We start from the raw sequence: 18,746 nt of genomic DNA, 5'->3' as shown, positions 1-18,746 counted from the left end.
AAACATACATAATCTAGTATTTCCATTTGGCAATACGTTTGGAGAAAAATAAAAAACTAAATTGGCGATAGTTAAAAACAGTATGTCCAAATCATTGTAGGCAAGAAATGATTTGATAAAATCTTTTGAGTTGATTCAACCCAATAGTTGATTCAATCATAATCAATATGTCAATAAATAAATACTTCCATGACATCTCTGCAAGCCCATAGTGAACTGGCCTTGTCCAGCAAGGTATATAAATTAAATAAACATAAAAAGGGTTCAATAAACCTTGAGTATATTTTTACATAATTTTGATTCTAAAGGGCCTAGATTAACTTAATTTCTTAAAATATATATATTTTTTGTTCAAAAAATATGGGAGGTTTAGGATTATTGACAAATAAAATATGCACTTTTGAATTTATTGCATATGCTGTTGGTCAAAATATAATATGTCAGTTTAGCTTAGTTAGAATGTAAGTTTAAGTATACAATTGTAAAGCAACCTTGAGGTGATTTTTCACAAAAACGGCGCTATATAAATCAGCCAATTATTATTATTATTATTAACCGAGGACCAATTTTCAAAAACTCGTCATTTGCTTGAAATGTAATTTTTCAGGAGAGGGTTTTTTGTGATTCGCGTCAAATTGCGTAAACTATCTTTGTTTTAAAAAATTACACCTTGCAACTAAGTCTGAAGGTAATCTAATTTAATATAGTATATATATTTGTAATGGTTATGTATTAATACAGTTTATAATTTTTTTTTATATTTCTTTAGCGCCCAATATAAATTATTGAAATTGGCGACAATAAAAACAATAAAATATTGTATTTTGAAAAAACGATAACACTTTAAAAATTTTTTTAGCTCCCTTCAGATCCCTATGTGGGGCAAATATCATGTTTTGAAAAAAGGATCCTCAATTGTTAACTGACTAGATAATAAATTGTGGTGGGTCACTGTCAAATTGAATCATTAATTTCTAAAACAACCAAAGTATGACATTAATGATTTTACAGGAGAAACATGCCCCTGAAAAAAAAATGGATGTTATATTTCATTGTCATAGCATCAAAACTATATTTGACTTGCATGGGCTTAATTTGTACCTTCCACTATGGTTTTAATGGATTATTATTATTATCAAAGTTCACAGGCATGGGTCGTTCCTGATTGTGTCGCTATAATCTGTGTCTCTGTCCCTTATAAATGTATGTACAATGATATTAATAAATTAATTAATTATCCATTTTCACTTTGGTCATTTACAAAATTGACGATTCACTAAAAAAAACTTTGTAAAACAAGCTATAGATGTTAATGAATTTGGCGCTCAAGTATTGTAAGAGAGGAGGTTCTTTTTTTAGGCTAAATTTGACAGCTGCTCCATAAATATGGCTAAAATATGACATCATTGATGTGCCGGACATTTTTTTACTTCACAAAGCTACAGGAAATTGGATATGGAAAATGTTTTCATATGCATTTTGAAAATTAGAGCATTAATTTGTACTGTGAAGATTCTTGAAAATGAATAAAAAAATCATAAAAATTAACTACATTGAACGACGTCACTAGCTCTTCCGAATTGACCAACGACAGTGTTGTGATAGATTTCCGGTTTACGGGAAGCCAATTCACCAATCAGCAGAACTCACCGAAGAGAACTTGTGGCGTCACACGCTGAGTAATTTTAAAAATAAAATTGGCTTAATTTGCTTTAGCTTTCTCATTGAATAAGTTTACATTTAAATTGATCTATAAACATTATTCATATCAGCAAAAAAACCTACACTTTTTAAAACGTACAATAAATATATTGTCGTCAGAAACATTAAAAAAATTGTTCAAGAGATTAATATAACAATGTACCAATCAATGTAATAACTTATATTTAGATATTAGTTACCAATTGAAATCAAATAACAATGTACCTACCTTTTAAATATAAAAAAATATTTAAGTATATTTGGTTGAAACAAGATTAAATAACTTTTTGTTGTATCATTCCGTAAAATAAATCCTTAATATAAGTAAAATATCAAACACTTTTCACAATTATTATGTATTTATAAAATAGAGGAATAATGCATTCACATACTCGAGCAAAATTTCAAATTAACAAACCTTCATTCTCCAAAGGTGATGAAACAAAAAAGCTTGAAAAATGCCAGGAAAAAAACCATACATAATATATATAAATTAGCCAATACATTATGAATGTTACAACATAAAAAACGTGCATATAAAATACAGAATTTAAAACAAAGACATACAAATTCAAACACAAATACAGTGCACAAGATATATTCATAATAAGATTTAAAATTGCAAATATAACGAGATTGAAAAATATATATAATATGGCTGATGATAAGTATTAAACTTTAAAAATACATTCTTATGAAACTTGACATAATATCACAATAAATCAATTTATAGCTGTGTATATGAAACAAATGAAAAAATAATTAAATAAAAATACAGATACTTCTATTTTAGATCAGGTTGTGGAAACAGAAATAATAGCAAAATACATAAAAAGTTTTGAATTGAAGAAGCCTTTCACATTCAAATTACTCATCACAAACGAAAACTATAAAAATGGCTTTCACGAATGTTAAAAGCAGAACACGACACAATACAGTATATTTTAATTAGATGTAGTTTTTATTAGCTTTTGACTGTCAAAATATTATCGCAACCAAAGTCAAGATTTGAGAGAAATTAAATTTCAGATCAGATTTAAAATGAATGAAATGATTTATTAACCAAAATAAAATATCAAACCGGCATTTAAAAAATACATATATTTGCATTAGTACAATGTGTTTGACATCATCATTCCTGATGGTGGATGCTGTAATGTGATCAGAAATGTTAGAAAAGAGTTTGAACGACACACAACACCTCATTGTGCATCTGAATGGTTGTAAAATCTAAGAATTACATTTGCATTCTTATGATTCAAATACTCAGAATCAAACGTGGAATCTGTGAATGAACCTGATGAACGGAGTTTCAAAACTAATTCTTATTAAAGATAATTCGAATTATAAAACTACATCTAAAGGAACTTGTTAATTCTTGGAAAGAATTATGAAGAAAAAACTTTTTGACGTAAACTATAAATAATTTGATTTACAAGTTAAAAAAACTACACAGTATCACTAAAGATGCTTTTTACAAAATAGTTTTAAAAACATATATAATATATTTTCATTTAAGGATGAACTTTTTGAACAAAATAAATATGATAAGATATGAATGAGCGGGTAATTTACAGATGAACTTACAAGGTCTTGACTAAGGGTGGGAAATAATTTAAGGCCAAAATAGTGAGCGACGATGGAAGACAGACATAAAGCACACACCACGAGGGAGCCACTTCCCTCCTTACCTCGGATATGAGGGAATCTTCCGAGGGTTGAGACGAAGAGCGGCGAGGTGACACGGGAGATCCCATTACACTCCCGACTGCGGGAGAACTGAAATGGTTCTCGTCAATTGTCAAACCGATCGCCGCTTCCTGAATAGCTTCGACACTTTCATCTGCGGTAATTTGACTCTCTTCAATATTATCACCTTCCTGAATATCATTCCCAGTTAATTCATCGTTCGATTCTTCTTCATTTAGTTGTTCTGTGGCATCTTCAGCTCTATTTTCCTCGGTGAATTGGGGCAGAGCGTCGCCATCTTCCGCATCCTCTCTTTCTCGTCGTTCTTCGGCCAGTTGGGTCAGTTTGTGCCTCAACTCGGGGGAATGGATGGGAGACAGGTTCGGTGTCCCTTGCAGGGAGCCGATCTGACTATTTTGGTTGCTGTTCAGCCCATCGTCCTGTTAGTTTATCGGAACATTTGGCGGTGTGAACAAGTGATAAAAAGAAACAATTATAATTTGAAACAATTATCGGTGGGGAGTTAGAAGGGTTCAGGGAAATGTTCGTGTAAGACGAGACATCGGTGAGGTTATCAGGTAACAGCGTTGCAGCACGGATGAGGCATGCAACAGAAAGTAATATGCTTATTACGTACATCATGCAAGTACCGCTACAATAAGACAACTTCTACATTCCGTTCTGTCTAATTAATCCAATTACATAGATACTTAATAACAACAAACATACTCACAAAATGTAGACGTTCCCATTCAAATCTCTACTGTTACAAATTTAAATACATAAACTAAGTATAAATAAATGAAATACAGAGTTTTATCCTTTCCAGGTATAGATTAAGCGGAAGAATCAAACCAAAGTCACCAAATTCAACATATATAAACATTCTAAAAAAACTTCATCCCAAAAGAGCATTTATTTGGATTAAAAGCAAGCAAAAACTCTCCAACAAATCTTGTTAGTCATAAAAACTGGTTGTTTCCTATTTTAATTTCATGGAATTAACGATAATGAATTTCACCCAATAATGTTTCCACTTACTAAGATTGCATTTACAATAAAAGAAAAGAAGGAAGTGGAAAAAATAGGTGAAATATAAGAAAAATACTTGTTTTTTATTCACTTGAAAAAAGTATTGTTACATTGTAACTATTGTAATTTTCAACTAAAATGCACATTATCTTTTAGTAAATATGGGGAAAATTGGTATTTTAAAAAATCTAATATTGCCGTACTAATGAATCAAAATAAAATATTTACTTTTTTAAAATTTAAAACTTAAATATTGAGAATCAAATCAACCGTGCCAAAAATAAAAACATTTTTTTAAATAAATATATTATTGAATGAAGCCAAAAAGAATAATAATTGAACATAAATAATAGTGTAACTTGATCTAATGTGTAATTCGATTTCAGGTTATCTACATATTCCAGTTGGAATCCTCATTTCAACAGATAGACATCCCATCTGCCCATCAAACCAGATGTAAAGTTTCCGTTGACTGTGTTAAAGGCATCTGCATCTAGGCCTAGAAAGGCACACCGGACACCACTTCCATGAAGTGTGAGTAAAAGATGGGAAGAATATCCTCGTGCAATGCAAATGCGAATAATCTAGTACTTAATTTACTTGGCAATCATGTTTAAAAACGAGCGATTCTTCGCTACGTGAAGCTTCACCCGAGAGATTTATCCAAACAAATATAAAAGAAGCCCCAACATTTATATGAGTGAAATCCCGCACTGCGAGAGTTACTTTATATGCTCCACCCCTGACCCATTTTAAAGTTGATGAGAAAAACTGTTTTCTACGGCCGCGAGAAGGGTTCAGAATACCACCCCTGGACTTGCAAGGGATGCACTTCTTCCAGCAATACTCCCAACATTACCATAGCTTTCCAGGCTGGTATTCTATATGCTTTTATAGCGCGTAATAACGTACTAAATATGTGCTTTACCGCGCAATAAAAGCAATTATAATATCAGCGCTGGTAGAACATTTGTCTGACCCCCCCAACCACTCTAGACCTTAAAATATAGCTTGATTAGAATGATAGTTGTCAGCAAAAGTGACGATATAACTTTGTAGTAACGTCTGAGGGGTGATTAATATTAACACACGAAAAATCATTTGTATTTGGCATGATAATTTATTTTTTAAATACAACGCTCGACATATAAGTCAACATAATTATATAAAATCAGCTTTAAAACTTTAAAAAATATTATTATTAACGACGTTCTTACAAGGTTATATCATTTTGCAAAAATGTTAGAGATAAACAAATTGATCAATGTAAATCGATCTAATAAAAAAATAATTCATTTGATATTGTTCATGAAAAAAAGTATAAATGTCTAATTTTTTGGTGAATAATTGTCTTAAACATACTATAATAGGCTTGTTTTGCGTTTTTATATCAATTTTCGGAAACAGAGTTTCATTTTTGCATGAAAAAAATCGATTTGATCGGTACATGATCACTGATCAGTGATTTCCCATCACTAGTGACATTAGTTTGGCAGCTGTCATTTTAATCAAGCTATACAGGGTGTTCTTTAAACCCTGTCACATCCGAAACCACAATGATCAGTGTTGGCAAGAAGATATATTAGCATATTTAAAAAAATATTTAGGACAAAGAAATCTTTTAAAAATTAAATATTTAAAAAAACAAATGGTTGCTTACTTCTGCAGGGAAGAAGTGAGGGGAGCGCGGCGCAGTATCAGACTCCCCCCTCCCCCTCCTCGTTTCTGCCATGCAGAAGTAAGCAACTATTTGATTTTTTTGATATTTATTTTTTTTAATTTTATTCGTTCTAAAAAATTATTTTGATGTGCCAATATGTCTTTTTGCTCATACTGATCATCGTGGTTTCGGATGTGACAGGGTTTAATGAACACTCTGTATTTTAAGGACTATAATCTAAGCAGCACATAACCTCATCGTCGTCCAAAAAAATATTTTGAGTTTTGAAAAATGCCGGTGGTCACTGGGGGCAAGATCAGATGAATATGGAAGGTATTCAACCAATTCGAATGCAGGTTAGTGAATAGCAGCTACTGACACTAACGCCTTGTATGCTGGAGCAGTCCAGCATTTCGCAGTGGTCAGCGCTAAACTGTTGCAGGTTTCAACTCGTCACTCCTTGGACTTACTTACACATACCCATATTAGGCTACGTACGTAATGCGTACACATCAGCTAGACTGGTCAACTCGAAGCAGGTCAGGGGTGGAGCATATCAGTAAAGCCGTCCAACTAATTGGCTATTTATATAAGTATTTTACTTGATTTTGTTCAATTAGTTATTCTGTTATATTGAATGCTGACAACGGGACAATCTCTGATCATGGAATTGAGGGAGTGTGCGTGAGTGTAAGAGTGATAGTGTTAGAAGTAATCACCTGAGTGGATTGTGTGGCGGGAATATTTGGTGAACTGGAATCGTGTGAGATGTGAAATCTTCTCTGGAATTCTGTGACCGCATTCTCCATACGTCCTGCGTCGCCACTCTCATTGCTGCAAGATTACATAAATCATTCGAGCTTTTTTCTTTAAATATTCTTGATGGACATCTATTATAATGTATTTTTGAAATAAGACATTTCGAAATTATTTGTGACCAGTTTCAACACTTCCACAAACAAAATAAGCCTTAAAAATATGGAAAAACAAATTAAACAGAACACCGGATGTCAACAATCTTTTATTATTATAATAAAGTCATAAAAGTCGATCTAATTATATTTAAAATTGTCAAAAATATATTTTGCAGTTTAAATTGATCTGAATGTACAAATAAAATCTAAAATTCTTAGGTATATTTGACCTTAGCCCCCTAAGTACATTAAAAGTTTAAAAAATATAGAGCGCGTTAACACCACTGATATATATGTATACACTATGTTCCATTCAACTTAAGTTCTGGAACTTTACTTGTAGTTATTATATGAGAAGCAGCGTAGAAAGCCGGGACATACAGCTTCAAATTCACAGTAAACTGGCACAGACGGTCTTTTTTACTCCACTATGCGTTTTGCACGGCAATATTAAGATGACAATGCTCATTTTTCAAAACATAATTTCAAACTATTGTTCTAGAAAACATCATCTCTATTTAATTATGCCTTAGTGTTGAACAAACGGTTAATTTTTTGCTTTTTTTAGAGGCTTTTTCTATCACCCATTTATGATTTTAAAATTTTATTTTATGAAATCTCAGGGCACAAGGCCAACACAAAAAAAGTGACCGTAATAAGTAAAATGAGAAGCTATAATTTTTACTTTCAGTGAATGAAAATTTGATCTTTTTCAAATTTTAATTATTTTATACAAAATCAAAAATTTAACGACAGATATAAACATAACAGTACTCACAAAATTTCAAAATGGAATCAGTACACAGTGATAAAAATCATAAAGGTGTTTTAATTCAGCTATTTTTTTCCATATTTACAAACATTTACAGTTATTAACTTATATGGGAGATTTCAATTCCATTTTGTAACATTGATTTTGAAAACTGTAGAGCATAGAAATAAGAATAGTCCAGAAACCGCATACGCACATCAAACTAAAGGCGACTCAACTACTCATAAATGAGTAGGTTTATGTTTTGACCCGTTAGTTTCTTTGTAGACGTCGCTCAGTACGCAACTCCCGATTTTTTTTTTTTTTTTTTCATTTCATTTTTTTTTTTGCACTACAACAGGCCAGGAGGCCCAATTACAGTGGTGAATTACATTACAGAAACAGCCAGGCTTGAGAAAAATCACATTTTAATTTTTGCGTTCTCACTGGGAATTGAACCCGGAACCTTCCGTGCGTGAGTCAAGCGTCTTGACCACTACACCATGGAGGCCGCCGAATTAATTCAACTATGCCGTGTTGTGTCATTTTGAAGTGTAAAAATACTGCTGGGATCTTAAAGAAACAGGATGGGATCACATTTCATGTGTAAGTACCGAATACATGTGTATGTAGCAAACGCATTACTTAAAATTTTTATTATTTTTCCACCTGTCAGATTTTCAAAGAAAACAAAATAGAAATTTTGTTAGTGTTGCCAGGGTAGTCATATTTTTTACACTACTTATTATTAATAAGAACATTTGTTTTAATTTTTAAGTTCAAAGTTCATTTATTCAATTACTCTTATTAAATATTTAAATCATTTTTTCTATGATATATTTGTTGCCCTTTAATAATAAGGAATATTTTTATGTGTTTTAAAATATTTTATTTCCTTTTTTAATTGCTATAAAATAAAAAAAGTACCTTCTAATCTTTTACAGAATATTTTCTTTTCTCTTTCTTATATTACACAAAAATATTATACCTGTGTATTTATTATAGGAGCAAAAATTCATTAACATTTCTTGTATACCCAGGAACAGGCCATGCCTTTGTGGGATTTTTGTTTACTATTTTTACTGTTAATATGCATTTCATTGCTATGTAATTATCCTTTATTTTTTAATGCTCTGTTTTACCTTTTATAAATTTTGTAAAAAAAAAAATAAGTAAAATAATTCTAAAAAAATACAATTTACTTATTAACTCTGTTGTGTCAATCAATGTTTTCGCGTGTACAATAAATTTTTTTGAGAAATTAACAAATTGCTTTTTTTATTTTTATATTAATTACATTTGAGTTATGGTTATATTTTTCGCGACATGGCAACACTAAGTGGCGACTTTAAGTATGCGCGCGGCGAAAGTGCGACATAGTGGGGTCATTTTTGGACACAGTCGGATGTGTTCAAATATGATTCTACGATCCTTCTGGACTATTCTTAATTCTATGCTGTAGAGGCTTCCTTTAAATGTCAAAATATTTCAAAAAACAAATGCACATCAGAACATGAATTTTTATTTTTATTAAATCAGATTACATTGAGATTTTAAAGGGGGCAAGTTGTTCATATTGTCGGAAAATTCCAGAAAAAATTACCTTAAGGTAGGTCTCTCCCACTGAGTACTTCTTGCAACATGGTTGACATAGTACGTTCTGCCGTTGGCGTCTTGTCTCTCTTCCCAGCCTGTGGGAAGGGGGGGAAGGTTATCTCCGACAACTACCTAAGTATAAAACATAAACAAAAAAATAGTATTGTAAAACTTGGTTATACATAAAGATAATCTAGAAATAGACAGACATCACTGACGTATTATAAATAGACCCGTTATTCTTATACTAGCTGCATCTTAGATATACCAAATACTGCATTGCCCTAAACAATTTATTTTTAAAGAAATAGCAAATTACAATACACATTCGTAAGAAAGACATATACACATTTCTTTAGTTTATATTTTTTTCTGTATAACTTATTAACCTAGATAGGACACTAGCTGCCAGCTGTTATTGTTATTATTGTAATTAAAAATATAACTAATTATATAAATAAGTTTATTTTAAAAACTTCCAGTGTAATTATGCATTCTATCATTACAAACAGTGAGAAAGAAAATAAAATAGAGTAAAATAATACTAATAAAATTAAAGAATAGCAATTTACTTGAATATATTTTAAATATAAGAAAAAATTTAAACACATATATGCTCATGTGTGCTCATAAATGTAATCAAAACAAGTTAAAAAATAAAACAAAGTAAATCGAAAATTTCATTTGCGTCGGGTTGTGCGTTGCGAGCCAGAACGGTGTTCGTTCCTGCCAACTCTACGGCTTGATGGTGATGACCTCCGCAATGTGAAGACTGGATGGAAGAACCAAAGATTTCATTTTTCTTTCACTTTTCTTACTGACTGCGTGTTTCTTCCGCCTGGTCCAAAACTTTTTGACCACTTTGTTAACGACTGGTAATGTTTATTAAGTTATTTATTAAGTGACATAATTCTTTGTAGAATCACATCTGATCACGGTGACAGTCTGTTGGAGAATGAAGGCAAGAAAGGAAACCACCCATGGAATGTAATGCCATCTATTATGCGCTTGTAACGCGTCTATTTAATTATACGTCTTTGACAGACATCATTGTTATATTAGTTGATAAAAATGTTCATTTTTTTTAAACCAAGGCGGGCAGTTATTTTTTCTGTATAATTTAAGTGTGGCAGAGTAGAAATAAATTGTCTTACGGAATCTACATGGCCTGTAGGAGATGGCGGTTCAATGAGTTCCCAGTCCTCTGGCTGTCCCGAAGTCTGTCCGTTGGTGGGGGTGGGGGCAGGGCTTCCAACGGGCGGGGCACCAATCAGAGCGTGGTACACTTCCAGGTGACCGCGTACTCGCGAACGGGCACTAAATACACAAAACATATTCAAAAATATTCCTCGATACAACTGTTTGGTACTTTTCTAGGTGCCTGCCAGGCGAGCAACCATGAATGGTCATTGAAAAATTAATCAATAGTCAACATGAATTTTACTTGAAAAATAGTGATATTTGTATAAAATTTCAAATAACTTCCATCAGTTGCAAACATATAACCAAATGTGGTACTGATAAAATTTTATATGAATGTTCTATTTTTCTAGTGGAAAATTCAAGTTGACCATATTAATGTGATTGTCTATGCCATTCATTTCATAGATGAAAATTATTACCCTACCTGTAATTCTTACATTTTTTTTTTTTTTACAATATACAAAGGAGGTAAAACAGAGTATTCAAAAATAAAGGATAATTACATAGCAATGAAATACATATTAACAGTAAAAATAGTTTTTTAAAAAAACCCATAAAGGCATGGCCTGTTCGTGGGTATACAAGAAATGTTAATGAATTTTTGCTCCTATAATAAATAGACAGGTATAATATTTTTGTGTAATATAAGAAAGAGAAAAGAAAATATTCTATAAAAGATTATAAGGTACTTTTTTATTTTAAAGTAATGTAACATGATCACATGTGAAAAGTAACATGATGTTACCTTTCACATGTGATCATGTGAAAGGTAACATCATGTTACATTGAGCAAAAGAGCATGTAATTTAAATACAGATATTTAAAAACAAAAAATTAACATACATATACTGTTTAAGTTGTACACAATGAGTTACCTGAAGAAATAGAAAGCATTGAAATATTTCAAATTAATTTGAAAAAATATGTTCTTGAGAAATTTCGATAAAAAATTGTAATGCTATTAAAAGTATATATTTGTTCTTAAGATGTTATGAACTAACCTAATGAAGCATAAATAAATAATCTATTTTTTATAATTTGTAAAAATAATCATTTTCAGTGTACAATACAAAATTTAAAGACAGACTACACAAATATCACTTTGTCAGATTTAAAATTTACACAAGAAATGCATTATGTAACTTAGTAGACATTATAATAATAAATATGTACATCTCCCTTCCCCTCCTTATCCTCTATTCAAGCATGCTTGTCCTAATCCCGCCCATTTACAATAACTTACTGTTCTTTAAAAAAAGAAGTTTGATTATTGAAAAATATATACAAGTGTGGCGGGTCGACAACGACGGCACGAGCCGAACATTGCCGAACGCCGACGTAGAGCGTACGAACAGGCCAAACCGGCTTCGAGAATACTACCGGATTCCGACCTCACCGCACGCGTCTTCGAGGCACAAAATTACCGCCAATTTAGATTTACCAACTTCATTTTATTTTGCCTAATATAGTTATTAGAATCCTTCTTTCAATGTGTTAGCTTCAGTAGTTTAGTTTCGTGAATAAATCTTTGTGTAAAACGTAAGTACCCTGTTTTACTTGCTCTCATTCTGTGCACCCACATAACTTTGTACATCACAAAATTAGGCCACCAACTAGGTGCCGACATAAAAGTGGTATACCCCGACGTTTGAACACGAAAACACAACATTAAACAATCAATCACGGTGACCCCATTCAAATTCCATAAAAATTGCGCAAAATTTCAGACAGAAATATCTTCGCTTGACAAATTTGATTGCACTTTTAATTTATTTGTAATTAATCAAGGTTAATCTATTTCAAGGTTAACTTATTGTAAGGTTAATTAATTTAGTATAATAGAATTATATTATAATAATTATAATATATAATAGAATTAGATTTTTCAAAGACCGAGCGAATCGAGTGAATTTTTCTGTCGGTAACAATCTTCAATGTAAATGTAACTAATGTAAATGTAATTAATGTAACTAGTGAATTGATTAAACTGTGATTAATTTCTTAACAATATTACTCGGCCGGGATTAATTCAAACAGGTGATTCATAATTTAACTAAAATTATTATAAACAAACATAATATAATACGTTCGAGCGACTCGCTCACCAAAAATCGCACGCCGAGTAATACATTCCTACAACACATATAAATTTTATTTTTTTTTATTTTTCTTGAGTCGAACACACAAACAATTCACACGAACATTTACATAGGGTGCCAGATTGAGTAGAGGTACTTACAGGGTACCGGAACATAATTATTTTTGACAAATATTATATGGCGAGACAAGCGTGACGTAGGCATCCGAAAGTTTTCTCCTTGTGAACGCACTGCGGGAGTAAGTTTTTTTTTTTTACCAGCGAAATCTATCGGAAATATTTTTCAGCTGGCGCAGTCGTTCACAATACTTGCAATTTGTAAAATTTTATTTTTGTAAACAACTTGAAACTATCAAACAAACAGATATTCGGGCGGCTAAGCCGACGAATGTTTAACTTAGTACGTGGACATTAGTATCCATACTTTTTTTCTATATACATTATATCGTGTGACTGTACTATATATGTTTATATTTTTAACCTAGGCTATGCATGTTATTATGTGTTACAGATTTGAAGTTTTACCATAAACATTTTTAAACTTGATATATTGTACAACGGACAATCAAAAGGAATATTAATATTGAGGGGACCACTCAGGCTTGGAGAATACAAATACCTAATAGTTGGAAAATGTGTTCCGCCGTATGGTAAAATAATTATTTAAATTTTCTGTTTTTAATTTTCTTTTCTATAACTTGCACAGTACATACATAACAAATAGTGACTCTGACATTTAAAAAATAAATATTTTTGTTTGAAATTTAAATTTAAATTTAAATTTAAATCTAATAATTTAAACTTAACTTTTTAATACAACTACACTCATTATTGAATACTTTTATTTCAATATTTTAACTTATACTGTAATCATTATTACATACATTTTTCTGAATTTTTTTTTTAAAAACGAATATTTTTAAACGGTAAACAATGGCTAACAAGGACAACACTGACTTGACAAATATCAACACAGCAAACAACATGTTCCACACGGATAGGATTAGCGTTAAACTACCACAGCTATGGGTGAACAACATCGAACTTTGGTTTAAACAGATAGAAGCACAATTCGAGTTGGCAAACATAGTTTCAGAAGACGCACGTTATAGTCACTTAGTGTCAAAACTTGAACAAGCGCACATAGAACAAGTTTCAGATATTTTACTCATGGAACCGAACCGAGCAAAATATACGAGGCTGAAGGAAGCTATAATCCAACGCATGGGCTGTCCACAGGACAGAAGGAGAGAAAAACTGTTTTCTTCCTTACAGCTTGGGGATCGAAACCCATCCAGCCTACTTAGAGAGATGCGGACGCTAGCAATAGGTTTACAAATAGACGAAACGACGTTGCAATACTTGTGGATACAACAACTGCCCAAGACGATCCAAGCGCATTTAGCCATAAGCGAAGATGACTGGGATAGGCAAGCGACGATAGCAGATCGCCTAATACAGGTGTACACACAGGATAATGTAGCGGTAGTAGGTACCAACAATAAAAATAACATTTGTAGTTTAGAACAGTCCGTACAAGCTCTAACCCATAAGGTAGAGAGTTTATTTCACACAATCAACAAACAGCATAGTCACAACAACAATAACAATAGATTCAAACACACAACAAGTAACAGCAGTAACAATTTCAATAACAACAAATACAACAACAATTTCAACAAAACAAGCTATAGGGCCAACGGAAATAACAAGAAAACTATTCTTTGTTACTTCCACACAAAATTTGGCGATCAAGCTAAGAAATGCGTCACACCATGTGAATTTAAACCGCATCTAGCTTCAAAAAACTAGATGGTCGAATCATAGCGGAGGCGGCTGATTCAACCAACACAACACGTCTCTTTGTTAAAGATCGTGATACCGGTGTGTCATACCTCGTTGACTCCGGATCGGAAATATCATTAATTCCTAGATCTTTACACAAACGCCATGGAGAAAAGTCTAAGCTAATTCTCTATGCAGCGAACGGGACTACGATCCAGAATTTCGGAGTTACCACGGTAACACTGAATCTGGGATGTAAACAAATGTTTACATGGAAGTTTATAATAGCGGATACGACACGCCCTATTATAGGAGCAGATTTTCTCCACAACTTCCACCTGTTAGTAGATGTTAGGAACAAACGGTTAGTAGACAATACAAACGGCAAGATAGTCAGAGCATTTGACATCTCCACAAACAACAACATAACATGTTCCATATCATTAACAGACAAAACCAACATTTACCACTCACTCATATTGAAGTATCCACAACTAGTAGATATCAATAAACCATACGCAGGGCTGGATAAACACAACACAATCCACCATATAGATACCCGTGGCAAACCCGTTATGTGTAAGACTCGTCGGCTGTCCCCAGAACTACTGAGGCAGGCGAAGCAAGAGTTCGATCACATGGTGGCTCAAGGTATTTGTAGACCCTCCAAGAGTGAGTGGGCCTCTCCATTGCATATGGTGAAGAAGAGCGATGGTACTTATCGCCCTTGTGGCGATTACCGTAGCTTAAACGCACAGACGGTACCTGATCGTTATTCCTTGCCACATATCCACGATATATGCAATGACTTATTTAACTGTAAAATTTTTTCCAAAATTGACTTACAACGAGCATATCACCAAATTCCAATTAATGAAACTGACATTAAAAAGACAGCTATAACCACACCATTCGGGTTATTTGAATTTGTAAGAATGCCATTCGGACTATCATGCGCTGCACAAACATTCCAACGGCACATCAACGAAGTCACAAGAGGTCTAGAAGGAGTACACGCATATATCGACGATATATTGATCGCTTCACCAGACGAAGAAACACATGTGGAACACTTAAAAGCTTTGTTCCAGCGACTTCAAGATCATGGAATGGTGGTAAACCCATCTAAATGCGAGTTTGCCAAGAAAACACTGTTATTTCTTGGTTATGAAATTTCGGCTGAAGGCATCGGACCCTCGCCAACAAAAGTGGAAGCCATCACGAACCTCAACAAGCCAGAAACCATTAAGCAGTTGAGAAGATTCTTGGCCATGGGAAACTTCTACCGAAGATTCATACCACGAGCAGCACACAAATTGATACGACTACACGATTACCTCAAGGGAGCAAAAAAGAATGACAACAGAAAAGTAGAGTGGAACGAAGTCACTACACACGATTTCGAAGAGGTCAAGAACTCGCTGATCAACGCCACTAAGCTTAGCTACCCAGAGGAAAGCAGCAAGATGTCAGTGTGGACAGACGCCTCAGATTACGCAATCGGAGGCGTGCTACAACAAACCACAGACGGCATCAACTACAAACCGATAAGTTTCTTCTCAAAAAAGTTGAACAAGGCTCAGTGTTCATATAGTACGTACGACAGGGAACTACTAGCCATTTTTGAGACTGTAAGGTACTTTCAACATTATCTGGAGGGCAGAGAATTCTGTATATACACGGACCATAAACCACTACAATTCGTGTTTAGAAGGAAAAGTCACGACAAAGAAAGCCCCAGACAACTCAGATATCTAGACTACATCTCACAGTTCAGCACGGACATCAAATACATAAAAGGAGAAGACAACGTCGTCGCCGATACCTTATCAAGAATCGACATGATCGAACAAGAGGCAAACATATCGTTCGAAAAGATCCATAAAGAACAAAGGCAGGACAACGAACTACTCGCACTCTTGGACGACAAGAACACTGCTCTGAACCTGATCAAAACCAACATGCAGGGACAAGAAATCGTCTTCGATCTCAACAAAGGCAACATGCGACCGTACATCCCAAAAACGCTACAGAGATCTTTCTTCAACCAAGTGCATAACCTCAACCATGCAGGAGCCGACGCCACGACCAAGACCATCAGTCAAAGAGGCGTCTGGAAAAATATGAAAGCAGACTGCGCAGCTTGGACGAAGGCCTGCATACCCTGTCAGAAGAGCAAAGTCAACAAACACACGAGGACACCGATCATCAAGATCGACATGCCGAGACAGAAATTCTGCGTGGTCCATGTCGACCTCATCGGACCTTTTCCACCATCAGAGGGACTGAGGTACTGCCTCACATGTATCGACCGATACACTCGATGGGCGGAAGTAATCCCTATCGCAGATATCCAGACCCACACAATCATCAGAGCCATCTGGGACAACTGGATTGCGAGATACGGCGTACCGGAGAAAATTATAACTGATCAGGGTAGGCAATTCATGTCTACGGACTTTAACTTGTTTTGTTCCAGATCAGGCATAGCACACTCCAACACGACGCCTTACCATCCACAAAGTAATGGCATGATCGAGCGATTTCATAGAACGCTGAAGACGGCCATTAAAGCTCACCACCCTGTTCCGTGGACAAAATCGATCAGCACCATACTACTCGGACTGAGGGCCACACTGCGCACGAATGCAGAGCACTCAGTAGCAGAGATGCTGTATGGGTGCAAACTAAAGTTACCAGCAGACATCCTGGAGCAGACGAACGACTACATTGACCCGGACTCCTACACTAGGCAACTGGTAAAGTTCATGCAAAACGTCAAACCAAGGCCAGTCGAGCACCACAATAAAGGTAACGTTTTCATCCACCCGGAACTAAAGAGAGCCACACACTTGTTTCTGAGGGACGACAGAGTGTACAAACCCCTGATGCCGAACTACAAGGGGCCCTACAAGGTCATCACCAGGGCGGAAAAGACGGTAACACTGGACGTGGATGGCGAACATAAAAAGGTTTCGCTGGACAGGTGCAAGCCGGCGTTCCAGACAGCGGAAGAACGAGCCAGTCCAGCAGAAACGGAAACACCAACAGAACAACCGGCATACACAACGCGTAGCGGCAGGAGGGGGATACAGCGTCAGTTTTGAAAAACAGATTTCAAAACTTGGAAGGGGGCTGTGTGGCGGGTCGACAACGACGGCACGAGCCGAACATTGCCGAACGCCGACGTAGAGCGTACGAACAGGCCAAACCGGCTTCGAGAATACTACCGGATTCCGACCTCACCGCACGCGTCTTCGAGGCACAAAATTACCGCCAATTTAGATTTACCAACTTCATTTTATTTTGCCTAATATAGTTATTAGAATCCTTCTTTCAATGTGTTAGCTTCAGTAGTTTAGTTTCGTGAATAAATCTTTGTGTAAAACGTAAGTACCCTGTTTTACTTGCTCTCATTCTGTGCACCCACATAACTTTGTACATCACAAAATTAGGCCACCAACTAGGTGCCGACATACAAGTACATGAAAATAACATTTTTATATGTATAAATTTATATGTAATATATTTTCTTTACTAACTTTGTATACTTTGTGGAAATCTGTTATTGGTTCTGAGTTTATACACTATATCTGTTTGTTTACTATAAATATGTATGTAGAACTGTTGGTTTCCCAAATAAAATAAAGTAAAATAAAAATTAGGCCTGTTATAGAAAAATACAATTTCATTATTGAAAAACTAAGAGAGATATATCAAGTCTTATATTCTAGGTAAATTTATGTGATGTACATCATAGCCATACAAGAAAAAATATACATTCTAAATGGGATAAAATTAAAAACAAAGCAATGCACCACTGAGATGGTAATTACATAAACATCAAATATTTAATGAGATACAGATACAGCAAATTAATTGATAACTTCAAAATCATAATGTACCTGACACCAAAAACCTTTTTTTTGGGAAATTTGATAAACTGTTTTACGGATTAACTATGATTATAACAATGTAAAATAAATATTTATGCGAGAATAAAGTAATAATGGTAGGTTTTAAAAGCATGATTTAAATGAGACTCACACATTTAATTAAATATTCTACATTGAATAATGGACACATTGAAACAAAACAATGTATTCAGAACGTTTTGAAACTCAGGCAATTGGTTTAGGAATCGATTTAGATACATTTTGATATGTAAAAAGGGCAACCGATTCATATTCTTTTTCAGGGGTGTAGTGGACAATCTAAACGATTTTGGATTTAAGTACATTTTGAAACTAATGCTGATTTAAAAGGAATAACTACCAATTTAAATACAGGTTGAAAAAATAAAGGTTTTGAATTATA

The 18,746-nt window shown here is 34.0% G+C and overlaps 1 protein-coding gene across 10 annotated transcripts in view; it reads right to left on the bottom strand.

The window, feature by feature from the left end:
• Positions 1-18,746, bottom strand: part of Nedd4 (E3 ubiquitin-protein ligase Nedd4) — a 63,060-nt gene that overhangs the window by 17,897 nt on the left and 26,417 nt on the right. For 6 of the 10 annotated variants that reach the window (XM_088235904.1, XM_088235906.1, XM_088235907.1 and 3 more), the window contains 4 exons: positions 10,498-10,660; positions 9,351-9,475; positions 6,802-6,916; positions 3,393-3,830 (listed from right to left, as the gene is read on the bottom strand). In XM_088235904.1, coding sequence (XP_088092030.1) covers positions 3,393-3,830; positions 6,802-6,916; positions 9,351-9,475; positions 10,498-10,660 — 841 coding nt within the window. The remainder of the gene's footprint in view (positions 1-3,392; positions 3,831-6,801; positions 6,917-9,350; positions 9,476-10,497; positions 10,661-18,746) is intronic. The other 4 variants (XM_088235911.1, XM_088235912.1, XM_088235913.1 and 1 more) reach the window with 1 other exon arrangement.

Source organism: Micrasema longulum, unplaced genomic scaffold (genome assembly GCF_059751315.1).
Source record: "Micrasema longulum isolate JH-2025_06_02 unplaced genomic scaffold, ASM5975131v1 h1tg001467l, whole genome shotgun sequence".
Lineage (NCBI taxonomy): Eukaryota > Metazoa > Arthropoda > Insecta > Trichoptera > Brachycentridae > Micrasema > Micrasema longulum.
This window is presented reverse-complemented; position numbering and strand designations above follow the sequence as displayed.